The 25,035-nt window shown below is 42.5% G+C and overlaps 1 protein-coding gene across 1 annotated transcript in view; it reads right to left on the minus strand.

Moving 5' to 3' along the window:
- The window catches only part of armc3 (armadillo repeat containing 3), an 81,191-nt gene that overhangs the window by 31,466 nt on the left and 24,690 nt on the right, over positions 1–25,035 (minus strand). The window contains exons 5-7 of the mRNA XM_078227694.1: positions 12,846–13,021; positions 7,853–8,047; positions 4,882–5,065 (exon numbers count right to left, since the gene is read on the minus strand). Coding sequence (XP_078083820.1) covers positions 4,882–5,065; positions 7,853–8,047; positions 12,846–13,021 — 555 coding nt within the window. The remainder of the gene's footprint in view (positions 1–4,881; positions 5,066–7,852; positions 8,048–12,845; positions 13,022–25,035) is intronic.

Below are 25,035 nucleotides of genomic sequence, written 5' to 3' on the forward strand. Positions count from 1 at the left end.
CATACCTAAATTAAAGGAAATTTGATAACACTGCATGTTAATATTGCTGGAAACCTGCACAGCAGTGCAAATCTTAATTTGGGAATCATGGGGAAAAGTCTACACCCAGTACTCAACCTACACACCATACTATGCATAAGTGTCAATGCCCAAAGAGGCCTTCTCCCGCCAAAGACCAGGACCAAGAAATGTGTGACATAGAGCCCTCTAACATGGCCCATAAAAGCCCACCACAGCCTCTTCAATATGCCCCTGATAATGTGATCTCTGCCCCAGCACTCTCTCTTCAATATGCCCCCCGACAGCATGGCCTCGGCCTCAGGATTCTTTGCAGCTACAGTCTTAAAGGAAGGCGAAATAACAAAGAAAAGTACAGCACAGGAACAGGCCCTTCAGCCCTCCAAGCCTGCGTCGATCATGCTGTCTGCCTAAATAGGAGTGGAGAGAGAGTTAAGCACAGGTTAAAGAGGTGTGAATTGTTTCAAGCCAGGACAGTTAGTAAGATTTTGCAAGCCCAGGCAAACCGTGGGGGTTACAGGTAGTGTGACATAAACCCAAGATCCCAGTTGAGGGAGGCCGTCCTCATGTTTGCGGAACTTGGCTGTCAATTTGTGCTCGTCGATTCTATGTTGTCATGTGTCTTGAAGGCCGCCTTGGAGAACGCTTACCCGAAGATCGGAGGCTGAATGTCCTTGACTGCTGAAGTGTTCCATGACAGGAAGGGAACACTCCTGCCTGGTGACTGGCGAGTGGTGTCCATTCATCCGTTGTTGTAGCATCTGCATGGTCTCACTAATGTACCAAGCCTCAGGAAATCCTTTCCTGCAGCGTATCAGGTAGACAACTCCTACTTACTGTCTTGGCTTGAGACAATTCACACCTCTTTAACCTGTGCTTAACCCTCTCTCCACTCGCATTGTCTCTATCTGTAAAGACTTGATTACCTGTTAAGATTCGCATTCCAATCATTATCTTGCAATTGAGACTGTGTCTATATATGCCCTGTTTGTGAACCCAACTCTCTACTCACTTGATGAAGGAGCAGTGCTCCGAAAGCTCGTGCTACCAAATAAACCTGTTAGACTTTAACCTGGTGTTGTGAGACTTCTTACTGTGCCCACCCCAGTCCAAAGCCGGCATCTCCACATCATCCTATTCATGTATTCGTCCAGTTGCCCCTTAAATGCCACTATCATACCCGCTTCTACCACCTCCCCAGATAGTACGTTCCAGACATTCACCACCCTCTGTGTAAAACACTTGCCTCGCACATCTCCTCTAAACTTTTCCCCATGCACCTTAAACCTATGTCCCCTGGTACTTGACTGTTCTACCCTAGGAAAGAGCATCTGACTATCCATTCTGTCCATGCCACTCATAATCTTGTAAACCTCTATCAAGTCATCCCTCAATCTCTGTCATTCCAGTGAGAATAAACCGCTGTAGAGATTTGCATTCTAATCAGTATTCTGTAACTTGATTTTGTGTCTCTGTGCCCTGTTTGAGAGCAGATTTCCACTCCATCTGACGAAGGAGCAGCGCTCCGAAAGCTAGTGGCGTTTGCTACCAAATAAACCTGTTGGACTTTAACTTGGTGTTGTTAGACTCCTTACTGTGTTCTATGGCCAAGCCAGTTCTAGATCCATCTTGCCAGCTCTCCTCTGATCCCGTGTGACTTCAACTTTCGTACCAGCATCGACCAACTCGAAGTTGTGAATGAACTAAAATTCGTCAGGAGTAAACCAAAGAACAAAGAACAGTACAGCACAGGAACAGGCCCACCAAGTCTGTGCCAACACAGATGCCTCTCTAATCTAATATTTTCTTGCCTCTATGTGGTCCATATCCCTCCATTCCCTGCCTATTCATGTATTTATCCAGATGTCTTTTGAACATTGTTATAGAATCTGCTTCCACCACCTCCTCCAGCAGCGCGTTCCAGTCATTCACCACCCTCTGTGTGAAAACTTGCCCCTTACATCTCTTTTAAAATTTCTCCCTCTCACTTTCAACCTATGCCCCTGAGTAATTGACCCTTCGACCCTGGGAAAAAGACTCTGACTATCCGCTCTATCCAAAAGCCCGTCATAATCTTGTAAACCTCTGTCAGGTCCTCTCTCATCCTCCAATGCTCAAATAAAAACAATCCAAGTTTGTTCAACCTTTCTTCATCGGTGATATCCTCCAAACCAGCAACATCCTAGTAAATCTCTTCTGCACCCTTTCCAACGCATCAACATCCTTCCGGTAGTGTGGCGACCAGAATTGTACACAATACTCCAAAGATGGCCTAACTAAAGTCTTATACAGCTGCAACATCATTTTCCAATTCCTATACTCAATGCCCCGACCGATGAAGGCCAGCGTGCCATACGCCTTCTTGTCCACCCAAGTTGCTACCTTCAGAAAACTGTGGGTCTGCATGCCTAGATCCCTCAGTATGCTAATATTTCTAAGGGCTCTACCATTTACTGTATACTTTCCTTCTGCAGTCGGCCTTCCAAATCGCAGCACCTCACATTTGTCCGGGTTAAATTCCATCTGCTATCTTTTGGCCAACGTCTCCGATTTATATCCTGCTGTATCCTCTGACAATCCTCCTCACTATCCGCTACTCCCCCAATTTTTGTATCATCTGCAAATTTACTAATCAGACCACCAACATTTTCCTCCAAATCATTTATATATATTACAAACAACAGAGGTCCCAGCACTGATCCTTGTGGAACACCGCTTGTCACAGACCTCCAATTAGAAAAGTACCTTTCCACTGCTACTCTCCGCTTTCTATGCCCAAGTCAGTTTTGTATCCATCTTACCAGCCCACCTCGGATCCTATATGACTTCACCTTCTGTAGCAGCCTGCCATGAGGAACCTTATTGAAGGCTTTACTAAAGTCCATGTACACAACATCCACTGCCCTGCCCTGGTCAATTTTTCTTGTCACTTCCTCAAAGAACTCAAGCATGTTTGTGAGACACGACCTACCCTTGTGGCAGAGCGGTTAGCACTGCTGCCTCACAACGCCAGGGACCCGGGTTCAATTCTGGCCTTGGTTCACTGTCCGTGTGGAGTCTGCACGTTGTCCCAGTGTCTGTGTGGGTTTCCTCCGGGTGCTCCAGTTTCCTCCCACAATCCAAAAGAGTGGTACCCCGGACATACTCTCTTCCATCTAAAAGTCTGAGGACACGTACCAACTGACTCAAAAACAGCTTCTTCCCTGCTGCCATCAAACTTTTGAATGGACCTACCTCGCATTAAGTTGATTTTTCTCTACACCCTACCTGTGACTGTAACACTTCATTCTGCACTCTCTCCTTTCCTTTCCTTTCCTATGAACGGTTTGCTCTGTCTGTATAGCACGCAAGAAACAATACTTTTCACTGTATACTAATACATATGACAATAATAAATCAAATCAAATCAGTGATCAAAAGCCTAGTCAAATAGGTAGGTTTTAAGGAGTGTCACGAGTAAGGTGATGTTGAGGGGCAGAGACGTGAGAGAGGAACTTCAGAGCTTATGGCTCAAGCAGCTGATAGCATGGTCCTCAAGGGTGCAGTGATTAAAATCAGGGTTTTTAAGAGGTCAGAATTCAAGGAGCACAGAAATCTCAGATAAGGGGCTGGGGAACAGTACATAGGAAGGGATGTATGAGGCCATGAAGGGATTTGAAAACAAGAATGAGAATTTTAAAATCAAGCCGTTGCTTTATTGAGAGCCAATCTAAGTCCCAAATTCTTAGCAAGAAATGCTACAGCAACAGAAACAGAAATTAGAAAAAAAGGACTAAGAGCAATTGCTGGTTTGCAAAAATGATTACCAGAACAAACAGCTTTTATCAGTTTCTGGACTGTTTATTCTTTGTCTGGAAGTGAAGCATCGTCTTCACATCATACTTCAGTGAACTGTACATATTCTGATTTTTTATGGTGCATGTTCAATTACCAATCTAGTGTGTTGGGGGAAGAACTGAGTTGTGTTAAATCTTTCAACGTTAGTTTTTGAAAATTCCCTGTCCAGTTCCACCCAAGCTGACAGTTACTACTGATCATCTCTTCAAAGATGTTTGCAAGTTTTTAATTTTTTGAGGTTATTGATTCATCACTTTTCTATCTAACTTTTCATTAGAGTTGCCTATCTCTGAGCCATACGTCGTATCATGTGGCCTTTTCAAGTACATTATTAAACATGTGTGGAATTGACAAAGTCACCAGAGACTTTGGTAAAGTAGGCTTTTCATTTACTGGATAAAAGCTTTTGATTTACTGGCTCAGGAAAGTGACAAATTGCAAAAATATCAAACTTTGCTCTGTTTCTCTTGTGCACAAAAAATGTTTTGAGTCATGTTTCGTGGTGCGACTACAAATTGTGTAGTGTACAACTATAAATTCACATTCTGGCTAGAAACATACACTAGCAGCATCTAAAATTAAGTTGGGCTGAGGGGGCTGGAGTGCAGCAACTGAGACATTGCCATTGTCATTGTATCGCAGGTTAAAGCCTCAACCCATGATGCTCGTAAGGCCAAATTTTCAAAATATTGTAAGTGAACAATTAGCATTAAACTACAAAAAAGTTTTAAAAGTGAGCATATAACAAAGCTTCCATCCAGAGGGCAGCACCTTCTAAAACATCCCAGTGTAAATTCGTATATCATTGATACTCCCCAACAACAATCATTTACTTTTTATACAAAAATATGCTGTGCTGTTACTCACACCAGTGACAGCAGGCAAAAAAGCATTATTTGTACTGTATTTACCTCGAGTGCTAATAATTATTTTTCATCAAATAATAACCAAGAGAAATTTCCAATTGCTTCAATCTAGATAATGTTGTATCTTAAATATATTTTTCAAAATTAAGTTCTGACATACTATTACGAGCTGATCTTGTTATTGCGTTAGTTGCATGCCTTTGTGCCTCAGGAAAAGTAGATGTAGCTACTAATACCAAAAGCTTTTCCAGGGCTCCTGTTTCACGGATGATTGCAACGTTCTGTGCCTCTTCCAGACAGTTTGCCAGTACATGCAATGTATCTGCATGAAGATCACTAAATTCCTGAGGGGACAAAATAAATTCAATCACTAATATTAAAATATGGTATTAATATTTGCAATGTTGTGCAAAAATGGTTAAATATTCTGAGTATCACTGTAAAAATCATGAATCATAAATTACAAAATTGTCTTCTACTTTGTAAAGTATTTTTCTTTGGAGCCTTAATAACCAATTAAATTCCATTGAATCAAGCAAATAAACTCCAGCGGAAACCTGTAACTGGAAGTGAATTGTAATCGCATGACATGTCTTCATACTGTGTGCACTGATCATGGAAGCCAGCCAGTGAGCTGGTATACAGAGCAAATTGAATCAAATTCCTATTTCAAGTAGGCCAGTAAACTATATTCACATGCCTCACCTGAATTGTACATCCAATCATGTGATGAAAAGGTTCAATTTCAGAAAGACTGTCTAATTATAGATTTAAGTATACCCAGCCCTAAGTGTCTAAAATCAAATGCCTATCTTTAAACAGCAATACCACAAGAATTTCATCCATGCAAACCACCATGAAAACATAACAAAATTAAATCAAAATGGTATAACCTAAGGAAATTAAAACAAAAATGTTATATTTTTCCCACCAGTCACAGAAAATATTCAAAGAGCCGGTTAACTCAGTATATTATATAAGGATAGGATAAGGATAGGTTAAATTAAACGTAGGGCCAGGCAAGTAGAGCTCCACAGGAACACAAAACAGTATATTTTAATAATAAGGCAATACCAGTAAAATTTTCAGGAAGGAGTTGGCTCTCCCAAACTGATTATTAATGTAAAAGAACAAACTCAAATCAATGTAATATTCCCACTCTCTCCCCATACCCCTTGATGCCTTTAGATACTAAAAATCTATTTCCTATCTTCTATATTCAGTGACTTGGCTCCACAGCCTTCTGTGGTAGAGGTTCACCACCCTCTGAGTGAAGACGTTTATTCTCCAAAGCTGTATTATATTCTATCTGCAACTTTCTCAATCACTACCCCTTTGCAGGCTCTCTGCATCCTCCTCGCAATATAATTTTTTTTTAGCAAACTTAAAGACATTACACCCACTCCTCTCACCTAAGTCATTGATATAAATTGTAAATAGTTCAGGCTCAAGCAATGATCCTTGAACATCCTTTAGTTACAGCCTATAAACCCAAAAATAACCCATTTATTCCTACTGTCTATTCTGCCCGTTAGTCAATCACCAATCTATATTAAGATATTACTCCCAACCCATGAGTCTAAGTTTGTCTCATAACTTCTTGTATTGCACCTTACTTTTAGAAAATCCAAATGCACTACATCCACTGAATCTCCTTTGTTTACCTGCTTGTAACAATTCCAAAAACTTTCAATAAATTTATCAAACATTATTTCCATTTCATAAATCCGTATTGCTCTGTTATGACATTCTTAACCATATGTTCTAATACTTTCCCTGCTAAACATATAGAGCTAACTGGTCTATAGTTCTATGTTCTCTCCCTCCCTACTTTCTTCAATAGTGGAGTTGAGTTTGCTACCTTGCAATCCAGAAGATGATTCTAAAATCTAGGCAATTCTGGAAGATCAAGATCAATATGTCCACCAACTCTGTAGCTCTGTATTTTAAATCTCTAGTGTATAAACCATCAGCTGTAGGGAATTTAGCAGCTTTTAGTCCCATTAATTCCTCCAGTATTATGGGGGCAATTCTCCCAAACAAATTCTAAGTACCGAATTTGCGTGAAAACTGGAGTAAATCACACTTTTTTCAGAGGGAGTTTAAAAATGAATCTCCCCACTGTGCACTGCAGAGTCCACTAGCGTAAATCACGCTAAAGATCTGTGGGCAGTTTGGCTGGACAAGCTGCAGCATAGCACTGAGCAGGCCACTGCACATGCGCTGATCTGTCAGCACCAAGATCGGCGCATGCGCAGTGACCCCCGTCTGCCCCCCTCCAGATTGCTGGCCAGCCCACGACCCCCACAATGCCAGCCCTCTCAACCCCCCCATGGCTTGATCGCTGGCCCCCCCGACCTTGTCCGGGCCCAGTCACGATCCTCCCCCCCCACCGCCCTGCTTTCTCCCCACCGACAGTGCCGACCCAGCCCCTGCCGAAGCACCCACAGCCCCAGCATGCCCCGATCGCTGGCCTCCCTCCCTCCCCCACTGATCCTATCTGCAGAGTGACAGCGAGACCCCCCCCATCCGCAACCCCCACCAATTGCCCCACCAGGTCCCGCCCCCAAGGCACCCCATATGCCCCACCTCCTTGGCACTGCCCGATCCCCAACAGGTAGTGCCAAGGTGCCCCGGGGCATTGGCACTCTTTCCCTTGGGCAGTGCCGGCAGCACAGGGTTGCATTGCCAAAGTGCCAATGTCCTGGGGGCACCCCTCCCACCACCTGACCCTCTGGGGGGCCCCGATTGCACCCCCTTCACTCCAGCAGGATCAGGCTGCTAGCTTCCCAACCCTGCATTCCTATTTTCCACAATGGCAAGTGGGTCAAAATTATTTTGCTGTTTTGTTTGAATGGGAGGAGGAAAACATTAAACATTTGGGGAAGAATTTTTAGTCAACAGTTGTTGTTTATACGGGACATATGGAATCAATAATTGATTTTGATGCCACATGACAAAATGAACTGATTTCAAATTCCATTTACTATTGTATTTTGGTCATTATGGTAATGACTACTATGTGATATCACAGTTGCTCAAGAAAGTACTGAAACTACTTTCATTATTGCATCATACTGTTAACAGTTCGATCAAACACTGCACTTTTATAAAATGCACAATTGTATTACCGGTGTATCAAGAACCTGCAGAAGGCTTTCATGGCCATCATTCTGACACAGTGCCTTTCTGCTCTCTACATCAGTGGATATGGTTATGAGGGTTTGCAATGCCAAGTGTTGAATGACAGGATATTCAGAGTTCAGTAGGTTCAGCACAGGAAAAATTCCATTAATTTCATTAAGTGCAGCACGACACACATAGTCCTAGAAAAAATATTCAAGAGGAAAATAACCATCAGAATTTTAATTCACTGTTGAACGAAAATTTTAAAAATACTATAAATCTACTTCTGTGAATCCTAATTACACCCATACTTTGGAATTGTACTTACTGTGCCTGTTTGAATTAAAAACTGTGCCCTTGTATCTCAGTTATTCAGTCATACATCATTCTTACTTTTAGTTCAATTTTATGGCCAATGACAGTAAGATGTATGGAGGTTAAATTGACTTGCACATTACGGTACACATTAGCCCGTGCGTGATTATTGCATTGCAGGCTGCATATTAAGTTCTGATGAAGAATCCTACAGACTCGAAACGTTAACTCTGTTTCTCTCTTCAGAGGTGCTGAGGTTTTCCAGAATTTTCTGTTTCTATTTCAGATTTCCAGCATCCACAGTGTTTTGCTTTTATATTATATATTGTTGATATTATATATATGTATAAAATTCATACTGCCTACTATTTTAAACAATTGTTGTGGGCAGCCCACCTCACTTCTGTTATACTTATTAATGCATTGATACGAATTGGTCAATACAAGGCCTTTAGAAACAGGAGGGGCCCAATAATCACTTGATAGTGATGAGTGTTTTTTTAATTATTTCATGGGCTATGGGTGTTGGTGGCAACACAGTAAGAAGTTTAACAACACCAGGTTAAAGTCCAACAGGTTTATTTGGTAGCAAGGCCAGCATTCCTAACTGCCCTTGAGATATATGGCTTGCTAGGATCTGATGTCACATACAAGCCAGACCAGGTAAGGATAGCAAATTATTTTCCCTAAAGAATATTAGCAAACCACTTGGATTTTTACAACTGATGATAGTTGCATGATCACCATCACTGAGCCTAACTTCCAATTCCAGATTTGGTAATTGAATTTAAATTCTACCAGCTACCATGGTGGGATTTGAATCCATGTCCCCAGAGCATCAGCCCCTGTCTCTGGATTATTAGTGATGATGTGGAAATGCCGGCGTTGGACTGGGGTAAACACAGTAAGGAGTCTAACAACACCAGGTTAAAGTCCAACAGGTTTATTTGGTAGCAAACGCCACTAGCTTTCGGAGCGCTGCTCCTTCGTCAGATGGAGTGGATATCTGCTCTCAAACAGGACACAGAGACACAAAATCAAGTTACAGAATACTGATTAGAATGCGAATCTCTACAACCAACCAGGTCTTAAAGATACAGACAATGTGAGTGGAGGGAGCATTAAGCACAGGTTAAAGAGATGTGTATTGTCTCCAGACAGGACAGCCAGTGAGATTCTGCAAGTCCAGCAGACACGACAGTGCAGAGTCGCTGAGCAGAAACTGATAGCCAAGTTCCGCGCACATGAGGACGGCCTAAACCGGGATGTTGGGTTTATGTCACACTATCAGTAACCCTCACAGCTTGCCTGCTGGACTTGCAGAATCTAACTGGCTGTCCTGTCTGGAGACAATACACATCTCTTTAACCTGTGCTTAATGCTCCCTCCACTCACATTGTCTGTATCTTTAAGACCTGGTTGGCTGTAGAGATTCGCATTCTAATCAGTATCCTGTAACTTGATTTTGTGTCTCTGTGCCCTGTTTGAGAGCAGATTTCCACTCCATCTGACGAAGGAGCAGCGCTCCGAAAGCTAGTGGCGTTTGCTACCAAATAAACCTGTCGGACTTTAACCTGGTGTTGTTGGACTCCTTACTCTAGATTATTAGCCCAGTGACATTATCACCACGCCACCATCTCCCCACCTAAAGGCAGTCAGCATCTCTTAAAGGGGTTGTGGCTGTACGAAGTAATGGGGTAGTAGGTATCAGGTTTTCTGTTGATGCACTGGAAGTCTTGGTGAAAGGCATAGAGAGAAGGAGAGACATCCTGTATCCAGAGGGTAACACATGGTGCTCCAGACATATGCTCAGGATGCAGCAGGAGGAAGTAGAGGCAGAATGGTCTTTAGGGCTGGAGTAAAGAGGCAACAGTAAGGAAGACACTACAGAGAAGGGAAAGCTACCCATATAAGAAAGATGAGGAGGAGATGGAACACACATTGGACAGGAGACCATGGGCACGATTTTCCAAAAAAAAACGAAGTGCCCACCGGGTGGGAATACGGGAGTTTTTCCCACCTATTTTTTTTGGCGAGCTTAGTGGAATGAATGTACGAGCTCCATGCACTACAGAGTCCATTCAAGGGATTTATGCCGGTGGAGGGGATGGGGTGGCGGATAATCCTGCCCGAGAGGCCGGCATCAGAGTGCAGAGGGAATTAGTATGCATGTGTTGATCTCACAGTATACTGGGAGATCAGTTGACAAGCACTTCCCCCTCTCCCCATTGCTGGCCTCCCATTTGCCAGCCCCGACCCCCCAACCCACTGATCTCCGATATCCGGCCTGCAAGCACCAGCCCCACCAGCAGCTGATGAAAGAGCTCACCTGATGAAAGAGCAGCACTCAGAAAGCTCATGATTCCAAATAAATGTTGGACTTTAACCTGGTGTTGTGAGACTTCTTACTGTGCCCACCCCAGTCCAACGCCGGTATCTCCACATCAAAATACCAGTGATAGTAGGATGAGGCCCTTAAGTGGTCATTAATTGGATCAGAAGGCAAGTAGATCACAGAAAGGTCATCCACTGGATTTTACATGTCTCCCACCTTCAGACCCGCTGGTGGTGGGGGGGCAGTATGTAAATTCCAGCCAATACTGCCATGAGGAATACAAATAAGGAAGCAATTAGTGCAATCAAGCAGCCCTTCTCTTTCTGGACTGCTTTGGAGGAACGTCGTAGTGCACCTGAGTCAGTATCCAGATTTGATGTTGTTGAACAGTGTTGGGCGTAGTCGGTTTACTTTGCACCACTGTTTGCTGTAAATGGATTTCAGATTCCTGACAATCTGGATGCTGTCCCAAGGGTTAGATCTTCCTTTGCTTAAAGCATATCTGAGACTGCATTGTCTGCCAATCCTCAACTATTCTATCACTGATTAGCTCAGGTTTCAGGTTGTCATAATCATAGCCTTCAATATTCTGTACAGTTCATTAATGAAGGAGTCAACAGGTTCTTTTGGTTGTTAGACACCTTTATTAAATTTAGCCCGTTCAAGGATTTTGTCACTTCTGAGGTTAAAATAAGCGTCAAATTATGTTAAAAGTTCATCAAACTTTGAAGATGATTTGTTGATTCCTTGTTTAGCTATTATATTGTCGGCTATTAGGCCTACCGAATAAAGCTGTGTGTTAACTTGTTCAGCTTGTGTCTTTTTATCCAGACATGAAACAATGTAACTGAGGGAACTCTTTCTCTAAAGTCCCCCATTTTGTGATTGGCCTTGCATAAGTCCAAATTAATCTGGAAGAGTGGACTTCTGATCCATGGTTATAATTTTTAAATTGCGGATTCAACTTTAAGAGGTTTCCAAAAATCCAAGGTGGCGTAACCATATGCTTTGGCACAAAGTGTTTTTCTATCCTTGCTGTACAGACGTCCGTGATCTTAGAGTTTAAATATTTTCAATAATGGCCGATTGGATTTTAGCACAAGCTTCGCCGGTCTTGGTCACATTGAATCCTGGCTTTTGCTGGGTTTTTAAACCTGCCCATTCAGTCATAATTAATTTTCAATTACTTGTTTTTCTTTGTTTGGAGTAAACTCAGCATCCACATGTTCAGGTGGCGACTCAGGCATCGGGTTTCTTGGACTGTGATTTAAACAGCAATTTCTGAGCACTGCAGTACTTAACTTTTTACAGGACTTGTGTTGTCCAAGAATTTTAAATGTTTAGCTCACCCCTGCTAGACTTGCTGACTCTGCACACTCTGGGTATTGAAGCTGGACTTCCACAGGATTTATTGGAATCTTCTGCTGCAGTGAGGAATTTAATTTCTGCCTTCAGTTTCCAAAGCCTTTCTTTGGAGCTTTTCTCTGACAATATCCTTTTGCACCTTTACTCCTTGAGCTTTTCTTCAGGTCAGAATGCTTCTTTGATTTTTCCTTCAGTTTGCCAGGAATTTAATTTTCTTCTGTGGTTTGTGCAAGGTTTTGAGTTCTTCCCTTTAATGCTACCACGCTGTAAAGTGTTGGGCATAGTTTGGTAGGTCTTAGTAATGTATTTGTATTCTTATGTAGTTCAACAGTAAGTATTTATTAACTACTAGAAATTATAAACATAGGTACATTAAAGGTCCAAGCTAGGCTATTTTATTTCATAGAATCATAGAAATCATAGAAACCCTACAGTGCAGAAAGAGGCCATTTGGCCCATCGAGTCTGCACCGACCACAATCCCACCCAGGCCCTACCCCCATATATTTTACCTGCTAATCCCTCTAATCTACGCATTTTAGGACACTAAGGGGCAATTTTAGCATGGCCAATCAACCTAACCCGCACATCTTTGGACTGTGGGAGGAAACTGGAGCACCCGGAGGAAACCCACGCAGACACGAGGAGAATGTGCAAACTCCACACAGACAGTGACCCAAGCCAGGAATCGAACCCAGGTCCCTGGAGCTGTGAAGCAGCAGTGCTAACCACTGTGCTACCGTGCCGCCCCTCCTCCTCCCACTGGCCAGCCCATCCTCAGGGGACTGGCAAATTAGATATATACAAATTTAGGTTTGGTTTAGGATTACTTTATAAAAGGTCATAACAGCAACCCCCATGACATTTGATTTTTTAAATTGGTTTCACATATTGATTACATTTATTGAATTAAGAAAATCAGTATTATCACATTATGTCTGAGAATATGGTTGTCAATCATAATTGAAGAAAAATAAATATTACCTTAACTAAATTTGAAATACACTCAATGGAATTCTTTTGAACATCAGGATCAGGGCTTGAAAGAAGATGAATAAGTGGTTCCATCCCACCTTTCTCATGAATTTCCACTTTACTGGTAAAATCAATGGACATGGAAGCTAGGCACAGAGTAGCAAGTTCATGGACAACAACATCATCTGAAGCAAAGGCAGAAGAGGCAATAAACAGTTAAAATCGCTCATTCTCTCTCTGTCCCAATTCAAAGTGTCACACTATTACACATGCAAAAAAAAAAGAAGATTGGAATGAAATAGAGTCCTACTCCTTCTTGATGGGTTCTCCTGACCTGGAGTCAGAAAGTTAAAGACAATTAAAATTGTCCATGGTTGAGCTCAAGAGTTTAATAGAACTACAATTACCTGGGTTTTCTTTTTCGGCCATTTTAGGCCACTAGGAAGGGCAGCACGGTGGCACAGTCATTAGCACTGCTGCCTCACAGTGCCAGGGACCCGGGTTCGATTCCCGGCTTGGGTCACTGTCTGTGCAGAGTTTGCACGTTCTCCCCGTATCTGCGTGGGTTTCCTCCGGGTGCTCCGGTTTCCTCCCACAGTCCGAAAGACGTGTTGGTTAGGTGCATTGGCCATGCTAAATTCTCCCTCGGTCTACCTGAACAGGTGCCGGAGTGTGGCAACTAGGGGATTTTCACAGTAACTTCATTGCAGTGTTAATGTAAGCCTACTTGTAACACTAATAAACAAACTTAAACTTCTCACAGGGAAATGACCTCAAAAGGAGTCCAAATCTAACTGAAAACATCACAACAATAATCAGACTCCAGACTAAACATGAGCAATGCCATATTTTTCATTTTTTTCCTGTATATTTCTGAAATATGAAACTATGGACAGCGCCAAACACTTACAGAATTTTACCAAATACAAGAAGAAATCAACCAGTAACTAACAAATGGTTGACCTTCATTCTAAATAGCACTGGTGAGACGGGAAGTCCTACATGCTGCTCAACATGCGTTCAGCTATGAGAAGTTAAGAGCTGGATGGACTATGGATACTCAAAATGGCAGCACTGGTGGATATCAAGATCTGCTTGCTCGGCAAAATTCTGGCAGAACCTAGCTGCACGTGTATTAATACCTTCACTAAAATGCATCTGGCGCAATTCACAGTATGAGTATGCGTTTGCGTGCACATTATTTTGGCACCAAAATGGCCCAATGAGTGCTACCAAGCACAATTGCACAGACACAATTTCGGCACTTGGGACCAAACATTAGCATTGAGGCCTTTCAAATAAGTCAAGTGAAAAGTAAAGCTCTCTGTGCTACCTCACCATTGTACCTTAAGACAGTAAAAACTTGTCTCCTTCACAAAAATATTACTAAAGATTGCTCAACATGTTGTTTTGAGATGTCTTAAAGCAACTTAAGGAGGCCTAGCATATCAGGTCTCCCCATCAGAAGATATTCATCTGAATGAAATATTAGGCTGAGTTTTTATCTTGAGGCAGAGGTAGGTTTTGTTTGGAGGTGGACATTCCAGCAATTTTGTGCTATCAGTTGGTGTGCTACCAACAGTTTCCCACATCTAGCCTATAAGGCAGGCAGCTTCTGGGATTGGTCCTTAATTGACCACTTTCTTGAAAATCTTCTCTAGCGTTCAAGCACAGCTACTCCGGAGTCCAGATCTGAAGTTCAGCTCAATGTTGGAATTGGGACCCTGGAATAAAATTCTGCTCATCATTGTTAAATGGATACAAGCCAGATGATAAAGTACGAAGCAAGACACAACTCTTTTCTTTGAGAGGAGGTTTATTCATGTGATGCGGCTTTACAGATCGCTGCTTCCTAACTACTACCCCGGTGTCCCAGTTGACTCTCTTTTTACTCTCAGTATCAACTAAACAAATGAACTAATAGCAAATTTACCAATTAGCAGCCCCTTAAAGGGGCACAATAATAAAAAAAAACTTTAAAGGAAACTTAACAAATTAAATTAAAATATTGTTTCCAGGGCAGATGATGCACTCCAGCCTTTGCAGCACCCACCAGTCACAGAAGGCTTCAGATTCCACATGCTCCCTCTATAGGGACACCTGGGCGTGAACACAGCCATGGAAGAGATGCAGACAGTCAGGTTGGACGACCTCTGTTAATGCTCATGTTGACCAAACCCACAAGAAGGTCCTCTGATCTACCCATGCCTCTCCATCAAAAATCCAGACTGTGGGATTGAAGTGCAATCAAAGCTTGAGGAGCACCTTCAAGTAATCAAAAAGGGACAGCAAGCTCACTCAATCGATATGCATATGGAACACAGACTCCTCAAGACCGCAGAAAATAGGAGACCTGGGAGTCCATGAACTCATTAACCTATGGTTGCATGAGACTGCTGCATGCAATGCCCTTCATGCCAAATCCCAATGGCAAAGGACCACAATAAAAAGAAACCTCCACTGGGGGCTCCTGCTACCTCAGCACAGCAGGACAAAAATCCACATAGTGTCCAGACGGTTGGCGAGGGAAAGGAGGCGAAGGATGTGCAGCAGCAGCCTATTCAGGAAGCCCCTCCTAGCAGAACAAAAAGGCACAGAGGAAATTTCTGCGAGGAGGTTCAATTTGTGGGGCCAAGATTGCAGAAGGAGGTTTTGGGATTTGAGGCCAATGTGAAATTGGGTCTGAATGGGGATCAGTTCAGACGGGAGTCCACCACATGCTTGAGCTGCCTCAGCACCTTGAACGCAGTTGGGGCCAAATATCACAGTTTTAAGGCTGGATATCAATAGATGTGTGATGCTTAGGTTGTTGGGGTGTCATCCAGTCCACTCTTCACCATTCAGTACATTCCCAAATCTCGTCACCCCAGCTCTCATACCCTTCTCCAGCCACATGAACCAACTGTCTTTATACTGTTTTGAATATATAATTTGAATAAATGGACTAATAGCAAATCAACCAATTTACAGCCCATTAAAGAGGCACTATGACAAAAAACAAAAGACTAAAGGAAACTTTAATTAAATAATATTGTTCCTGAGGCTGATGTTGCATGCCTGAACTTGCAGTACCCACCAGTTGCAGAGGCCTCAAGTGTACCAAAAGAACCGTGTGCTCCCTTGCTATGGACACCCAGCCGGGAACACAGCCTCAGAAGAGGGGCAGTCAGGCCAAACAACCCCCACCATGGCCTGCTATCTGAACCTGTTAATGGCCACCTTGGCTAGGCCCCAGGGCAGACCCATGAGGTACTCCAATCTGCCCACCTTCCTCTCCATCTGGTGGCCAAAGATCAGGAGCATGGGGCTGAGGTGCAACCAAAAATCGAGGAGCAGACTCTCAAATCAAAAAGACTTGATCCCTGTTCTTAATCAAATAATGCCCTTCACCAGTGTTTCTTTAACAACATAATCAACAAACTATTGACAATCATCATTGAGAAACTAATGAATTTAGAGATTAGAAAAGATTTTTATCCTCATTTATGGATTCAAATCCAGCAAAACCAGTTAAGTGTAGATGATAGAATGGCCTGTGATTGTTTGTGTATTGTGTTGAGATGTGAAGTTATAAGGTGACAGTCCAGACTGAAATCATAATCAATTTAATTTGATTATATTTGGGAATCAGTACCAATGTAGAATTTTCTCCCTGGTGTCCTTAATGGAAAAAATTGCAAAACGCCTGTGGAAAGTGTGGGCTGAATTTTTCAAACAATTATTATTGCATGTGTTATGTCCATAATTACAATGAGCACCCTTCCGGTTCCTGAATGGCAATGTCACGCCCAAACCCACATCAATAGCCAGGACCATTTTGGGCTGTCAATTAATAGTGAACCTATTTACATTCATTTTATTTTTGGGAATATTCACGTATCCCAATTATGGATTTCTTCAACAACACAACGTGTTATCTGAGTTTATAGATATTGTGCAATGTGTGAAGCATGTGCTGAAGGTGTGGGGATGGGGGGGGGGGGGGGGAGCAGGATAGCAATAAAGGGAATTTCTTTGTATTGATAACCTTCTATGCAATAAAATAATTTACATTTATATCACGTTTACTATAGATGATGGTTCCGAGGTACTTCACAGAAATATGAGATAAACAAAGAATAAACCAAAAAAAAGATATTTGAAGGGATAAAGAAAATTTGTCAGAGTTTTAAGAAGGGAAATTCAGAGAGTTGAATCGAAGGTAGCTGAAAGTTGGAAGCAAGAAGGGAAAAGCAAAAGGAGGTTTGAAGGAGTAAGAGTGTGGGAAGGGTAGTATTTGCAGCTGTTGTAGATTACAAGATAAGGAGGGGAGATGTTATGGAGAAAATCAAACACACGATCACAAATTTTATATTGAAGATTTTTGGGGACTGGTGACAATGAGTCAGCGAGGACAAGAGTGGAAGGTAAGGTGATAGTAAATGGCATGTCATAGGATATTAGCACCAGAGTTTCAGGACATAGGAGTAGGTCATTCAGCCATTCAACTACATCATGACTAATCTGTAACATAACTCAATTTACCTGCTTTTGCCCTATCCCTTGATACCATGATCTATTTCAGTACTGAAAGTTCCAGTTGCACCATCATCCATATCCTTTGGGAGAGAAAATCCCAGATTTTTTACTGCCCATAGTGCGAAAACTTTTTTTTTTGAATTTGCTCCTGAACAGCTGAACTATAATTTTAAGGTTATCTTCCTTGCTCTTCATTCCCCCACCAGAAGAAATAGTTCCTTTGTCTACCCTATTCACGACTTATATTTATATAGCACCTTTAACATAATGAAACATCCTACGGCGCGTTACAAAATGACAACAAGGAGATATTAAATCATATGATCAAAAGCTTGATCAAAATGGAAGGTTTTGAGAAATGTCTTAAAGGAGGCAAGCCGGTTAGATGCAATGAGGTGTAGGTAGGGAATTCCAGCACTTGGAGCCCGAGCAACTGAAGGAACTGCCATCTATGCTGGAGCAATTATGACTGGGAATGTATAAATGGCCAGATTTAGAGAAACACGGATATATTGGAGGGTTGTGAAGGGGATTAGAGTTAGGGAAAGGCAAAGACATGCAGGGATTTGTAGACAAGGATGAAGATTTTAAAATCAAAATGCTGTTTGACTGGGAGCCAAAGGTCAGCAAGTACTGTAGTGATAGGTCAATGGGACAAAGAAACAACAAAGAAAAGTACAGCACAGGGACAGGCCCTTTGGCCAATCATGATGCCCTAATTCAAAAAACCTTCTACCTTTACTCGGTCCATATCGCTCTATTTCCTCCCTATTCATGTACCCATCCAGATGTCTCTTAAATGTTGTTAATGTGTCCGTTTCCACTACATCCTCTGGCAGCGCATTCCAGGCATCCACCATGCTCTGCATGAAAAACTTCCCCTGTACATCGCCCTTAAAATTCCCCCCCCTCACCTTGAACCTGTGCTCCCTTGTAATTGACACTTCCACCTTGGGAAAAAGCCTCCGGCTATCCATCCTGTCTATGCCTTTCATAATTTTGTAGACCTCTCTCAGTTTTCCCCTCAGCCTCTGTCTCTCCAGTGAAAACAATCCTAGTTTATTCAACCTCTCCTCATAGCCAATACCCTTGAGACCAGGCAACATTCTGGTGAAACTTCTTTACCTCTCTCCAAAGCTTCCACGTCCTTCTGATAATGTGGTGACCAGAACAGCATGCAATACTCCAAATGCTGCCTAACCAAAGTTTTATGTAGCTGCAACATGATTTCCCAACTCCTGTACTCAATGTCCCGGCTGATGAAGACAAGCATGCCATATGCTTTCTTAATCATCTTGGCTGCCTGTGTTACCACTTTTAGGGAACTGTGCACCTACACACCCAGGTCCCTCTAATGTTAACGTTCCTAAGGCTTCTGCCCTTTACAGTATAATTCATACCTAAATTTTATCCTCCAAAATGCATCATCTCGCATTTGTTCGGATTAAACTCCACCTGCCATTTCTGTGCCCAAGTCTCCAATCTATCAATATCCTGTTGTATCCTCTGACAATCCTCGGCACTGCCAACAACTCCGCCAATCTTCGTGTCATCCGCAAGCTTACTAATCAGACCACCGACATTTTCCTGCAGATCAGTTATATATACAACAAACAACAGAGGTCCCAGCACTGATCCCTGTGGAATGCCACTAGCTACAGATCTCCATTCTGAAAAACACCCTTCCACCGCTACTCTGTATCCTGTAACCAAGCCAGTTTTGTATCTATCTAGCCAGCCCACCCCGAATCCCATGTGATTTTAGCTTTTGTACCATTCTGCCATGTGGGACCTTGTCAAATGCCTTACCAAAGTTCATGTAAACTACATCCACAGCTCTTCCCTCATCGTCTCTTCGAAAAACTCAATCAAGTTGGTGACTCGTGACCTACCCTGTACAAAACGATGCTGCCTGTCACTAATTAGTTCATTTTCTTCCTAATGTGCATATATCCTGTCCCTTAGTACCATCTCCAAAAGCTTCCCCACCACTGATGTCAGGTTTGCCGGCCTATAATTTGCTGGATTATCCCTGTTTCCTTTCTTAAACAAGGGACATACTGTCAGTTAATATACACTGGCAGGGGAGTTTTGGATGACCTCAAGTTTACAGAGGGTGGAATGTGGGAGAACAGCATGAGTGCACTGGAATAGTCTAGTCTAGAGGTAACAAATGTGTGGATTAGGAGTTCAGCAGCAGATGAGCCAAGACAGGGGTGAAGTCAAGTGATGTGACAGAGTTGAAAATAGGTGGTCTTAGAGATGTCATAAATGGTCAGGATCAAATGTGACAACCAAGGTTGTGAACAGCCAGGCTTAACCTCAGACTGTTTTCATGGTGAGGGATGGAGTTGGTAGTGTTACCATCCCAGCTGATGTTACTACTGGATGGAAAGGTCCCAGAATGAAACTCTGGCTCAATCGACTGTAACTTCTATTTTATTTTAGAAATATTGATGAACAAAGTCACAATATTCAACCAAAAAAATGTTTATTAGACTTCAGACTCCTTCACCCCACCTACATCTTTACAAGTGTACACTGATTTTTAAGGATAACAAAAGTTACAAAATGTATCTCTTACGATAATGTTCTTGGTAAGTACACATTCCCTGTCAACCAACAGGCCTACTGCAGTTAGACACACCCCACTCTGAAACTAAGTAAGGGACACCACTCAATCCAACTTCTGTGCATTTCTCATCAAATGAAAAATGAGATTATCATACTGAGTGTCAATTGGTCTCACTGGAACTTGAGTGTTTCCAAACTCCACTCTCAAACAGACATGCCGTAGAATCTTCTCCTAAACAATGCTTTCTCTCTTTCAGGTGCCTTCACCACGGATCCACATCCAGGATTTCATTCTCTCCTTTCAGTATTCCTCTGCTTTGAATAGCCATGTGCATTCTACCTTCCACACAATCTCTCCGGTACCCAGCCATGCCAACAGAACACCACTGCTTCACAGGCTGTATGTATTAAGGAATCACCTTAATCACCTTCGAATTACTTCAGATATCTGGCTTCTCACGAGTCAATTTCATCAGGTCTGCAACTTTCAGATCTATCTTTAACAGGAAGCCTCTCTCTGCCCCTTTCTTTAACTTCAGTGAACAGTACATTGCTTAATTTCCAGTTCCTTTGTCATTTTGACTTGAATCTTCCTAGGACATCTCTTTTCGTCCTTGGATTCTTGAATTATCTGTTCTTTAGCTTCTGGGACTTGCTTTCTTGCCCTTACTCCATAGATCTGCCTCTCTGCATCTGGCAGTTTCTGAGGGAGCTGCTTCCTCTCCAAATGCTACTGAGTCCAGTTTAAAAACTAAACTCAAATTCTTTCTAACCAAATGACTCCTGGTTGCTAAGCAACGCCCTAGTCCTTCTTTAATACTTGTTTGCTTTTACATTGTAAACGCTCTAATCACAGGGGAAGCAGTGGCATCATGGTATTGTCGCTGGATTAGTAATTGGGAGACCAAGGGTAATGTTCTGGTTTCTAATCCTACCACAGCAGGTGGTGAAATTAGGAATCAATTGTTTTTTAAAAATCAAGAATTAAAAGTCTGATGATGACCATGAAACTATTGTTGATTGTCGTGAAAACCAATCTGGTTCACTAATGTTCTTTAGGGAAGGCAATCCACAGTCCTTACGTGATCTTTTCTACATGTGACTCCAGATCCATACCAATATGGTCAACTCTTAACTGCCCCCCTCAAGGGGAATTGGGGATGGGCAATAAATGCTGGCCGAGCCAGCAATGCCCATATCCCATGAACAAATTATTTAAAAAGTCTCAGAGGCGAGTGTGTCAACTGTCAGTGTTGAGTCAAGACTCAGAAATAGTTCCAACGCTCAGCTAAAGATATTGAGTTGGAAGCTTAGCTCAAAGTCAAACAGGGACATCAAGTTTGCAAACGATCTGGTTTAGCCTGATTCAGGAAGAAGTGGAACCTCTTGAAAGGGAGCAGGTTTTGATGGGGATTGAATCTATCTGCCCAAGCTTTAATTGAAAGAAATTAAGCCTTTTTCCTCAGATGGTGTTGGCTAGCACGAGGGGACATAGCTTTAAATTGAGGGGTGAGAGATATAGGACAGATGTTAGAGGTAGGTTCTTTACTCAGAGAGTAGTAAGGGCGTGGAATGCCCTGCCTGCAGCAGTAGTGGACTCATCAACATTAAGAGCATTCAAATGGTTATTGGATAAACATATGGATGATATTGGAATAGTGTAGATTAGAGGGGCTTTAGATTGGTTCCACTGGTCGGCGCAACATCGAGGGCCGAAGGGCCTGTACTGCGCTGTAATGTTCTATGTTCTATGTTCATCCAATACTGAATGGAAAAATAAGAATTGCTGTACAAAAAAAGGCCATGGTACATCTAATAAACATTTTACTCTTGAAATAATCATAACAATGGATCTATAGATTAATGGTTGATTTGTCTACAATACACTCAGACTTGATTTGAGGAAACCCTGGTTGTAGAAAGTTTTGGGGACCACTGGAGGGGGACGAAGGCTAGAGGGCCTAATAACCATGTTGCGAACTGGGCCATGTCCCAATGGATGGAGGCAGACCTTCCAACTTGCCTCTGCTGCCAGCTCAGGCCTGCTTTGGGAGATGGTGGACCTGCCTCCTGCTCGTGCCCATCTTCTCAGGATGAAAATATGGCAGCTGGGAACAGCTGAGACAGAGGCAGGCTCGCGGAATTGGGAAAAATCCTGACTCCCAATTCCCTTGAAGACAAAAATCCAACCCCAAGTATGTGACAAAAAGCTGTCGAGGAGAATATCACAGATGTAAGGAAAATCTATATAAGCACATCTGAAGACATGAATAGAAGGATACACTGATAGGGTTAGATGATGAGGAGTTAGATGAAGTGGGATCGAAAGAGGCTCATGTGAAGCATAAATGTTGATAGTGACTAATCGCCATGTGGCCTGTTTCTGCACTGTGTCCCTTAAGTGGGGAATTTTAGTCTGGTGGAGTGAATGGGGTTAGTTGCAGTTGGGGAATAAAATGGGGGGAAAAAATGAGCGCATCTGGAAGCCGGCTCCAACTCACCAACTTGTTTAACTTGAGCCCATCTGACTATTTCCAAGCAACCCCACAGGAGAGACACATTGTCTATTAACAAGCCATATGGACTTTCCCTGCTCCTATTTTCTATATGTTAATTGCTCTATTAGAGTGACATTTCAATTCACTTTCAAATTTAACACCACACCCAAATGTTTCCTGAACCTTGCTGGTCAAAGCAAAAGTTGAGAGAACACAATAGCAACTGAGGGCCTTGAATCAAATTCATGGAATTACTGTAATAAATACTCATACTCACAGCTGCTTATTTACCTGCTGGTGAGAAAGGGTTTGTTTATAGCATTTTTGCTGAGAGTTTACCTTTCACGTATATATTAAAGGCTGAGCTTCCTTCACATATCCAAACACCAGTGTTTCAGTACGTTCAAGTTGTCATATCAGGTGGTGATAGACAGCTGCAACCTCCAAGAGGAAGACATGCTATCTGCTGGACCTCATGACCATGCATTACTAATGGCTGCCAAGGTCACTGCAACATTCATTTTTTTAGCTTTCAGATCCTTCCTTGGCTCTTGCACAGACATCTCCAAGAATTCCTAATCTGCTGACCACAAATGTATACAGCAAAGTCAGCAATTCTGTGGACTTTTCTTGCAAAGATACCAGTCAGAATGAGCAGGCAGTAGGATTTGCGTCTCTGGCTGATTTCCCACAGCAGCAGGCTGGGCACATCAGATAAACTAGACTATTCGTCAATCACCTCCATTCTATTAATATGCAGTTAGGATGTGCAATCACAAAACAATAATTATACAAGTGTACACAAAATTCGAGGGGAAGCTGCCATGATGCTGCCACCTTGTAGCAGTTAAAGCTCCCCGATACCTTTGGAGCAATAAGCAATTTGGAGGGATGGCTGTTTGGAGATAAGGTATACCTACTTCAAACATTGTTGATGATAGATGTCATCTGCTGCTGATTTGTTTTTCTTTGTTAGGTACAGCATCTGCATCTAACTGAACAAAGCTGAGAGAGGGGTGCAGCCTTCAATGCAGAATCTCCACCATAACCTGTTCTTGTGACCAGGTAAAAATCTGTCTGACTGATCCTACCAAAGTATGAATATCTGAGCTGGTACTTGTTATGCATGAGCCCTATAATGATGCAAACCTCAGAAGGTTCAGGTGCCCTGAGGAATTGTCATTTGCGAATTGCAGCTATTGCTGCTGTATGCACAAAGGCACTGTCGGAGATAAAGGACATGAATTAGCATTGACAAGGCAAACCATGTTGCAGCTTACTGTTAAGATAATCACATTTGTTGAAATCAAGTCAATATGACTGACGGTTGTATGACATAGGGATTACTGTTATCTAATTGTATCACCAGATAGCTGGGAGGTGCTCATCTCCAAAGTCAAGAATGAGTCACAAGGACAGGTTATGGTGGAGAGTCTGCACTGGAGGCTGCAACCCTCTCCAAGCTTTGTTCAGTTAGATGCAGATGCTGTACCTAACAAAGAAAAAAAAAATCAGCAGCAGATGATAACTGTCATCAACAATGTTTGAAGTAGGTATAACTTATCTCCAAAGTCAAGGACACTGTAACTTTAGTGATCTCCAACATCTCCTTCTCTGCTATTGTCAGCCATAAGTTTCAGGATGAATGGCAGTAGTGGTTGAACAGGTGGGGATGTGAGAAAGTGCATAGAAAAAGAAGAGTTAGCGTACTTGCAAGGTAAGTGGGTATGAAAAGTCATGTGATAGAATAGGTTTGAGAAGGCAGATTGAGGATGGGTGATGCGTACAGCAACATACAGGAAAATGTGCTAGATACTTAACTTCCCTGACCTGGTTACTTCCATAAAGCATTTCCTGCATTGAATCTATAGCCATATGGCTAACAGCTAAAATCTTAAAGCATGATGGGAAAAGAAGTCAACCTTATACCAGCACAAGCGCTGTGGAGGAAAAGTGATTACAGCTTAACCAGCTAGCCTGCTGAACAATCATCTTGTGATAAGGACCTATTTAACATTGAAATGCTGTAAATGTTCCTAAACAAAGGACTGAAGGAGGGACAATGGAGTAAACATCTCCTTGATCAGTAAGCGACTGAAGAGGATGTCACACATTAAAAGGTCTTGCGTGACAGAAGAGGAAAGGCAAGAATCAGCATAACTAGAAAACGCAGAGAGTTGTTGACCAGAAGCTCGGCAGAGGCCAGAGGTGTCACGAGACGCAGAGGGCTCAGAACATTCGAGAAGGAAGGCAATATCAGCTACATAAGGCAATATTTCATCGGAGAGGTGAGTGGAACCTACAAGAATAACCATTGTGCAAGATGGATCCTAAGCTGGGACTCACCTCATCAGTTGGCATCTTTAAGTCCGTTATTAATAAATACTCATTTATGATCTAGTAAGTGTGTGTTTATCTGCAATTCCAGTTGAACAGAGTGAAACTCTGACCCTCAACAAATCAATGAGCATCACACAACACTCCTTGCTATTGCCTTGCAGGGCGACCTCCAGCTACACCTTCTTGGTGTCAGCTGTTGGTTTCTCCCGCCCATTGCTGGGATAGAGTACCATCTTCCAACTCTTAAACTAACCCTAACAATCCATCAA

This window comes from Mustelus asterias, chromosome 2, assembly GCF_964213995.1.
Source record: "Mustelus asterias chromosome 2, sMusAst1.hap1.1, whole genome shotgun sequence".
In the NCBI taxonomy this organism is placed as follows: Eukaryota; Metazoa; Chordata; class Chondrichthyes; order Carcharhiniformes; family Triakidae; genus Mustelus; species Mustelus asterias.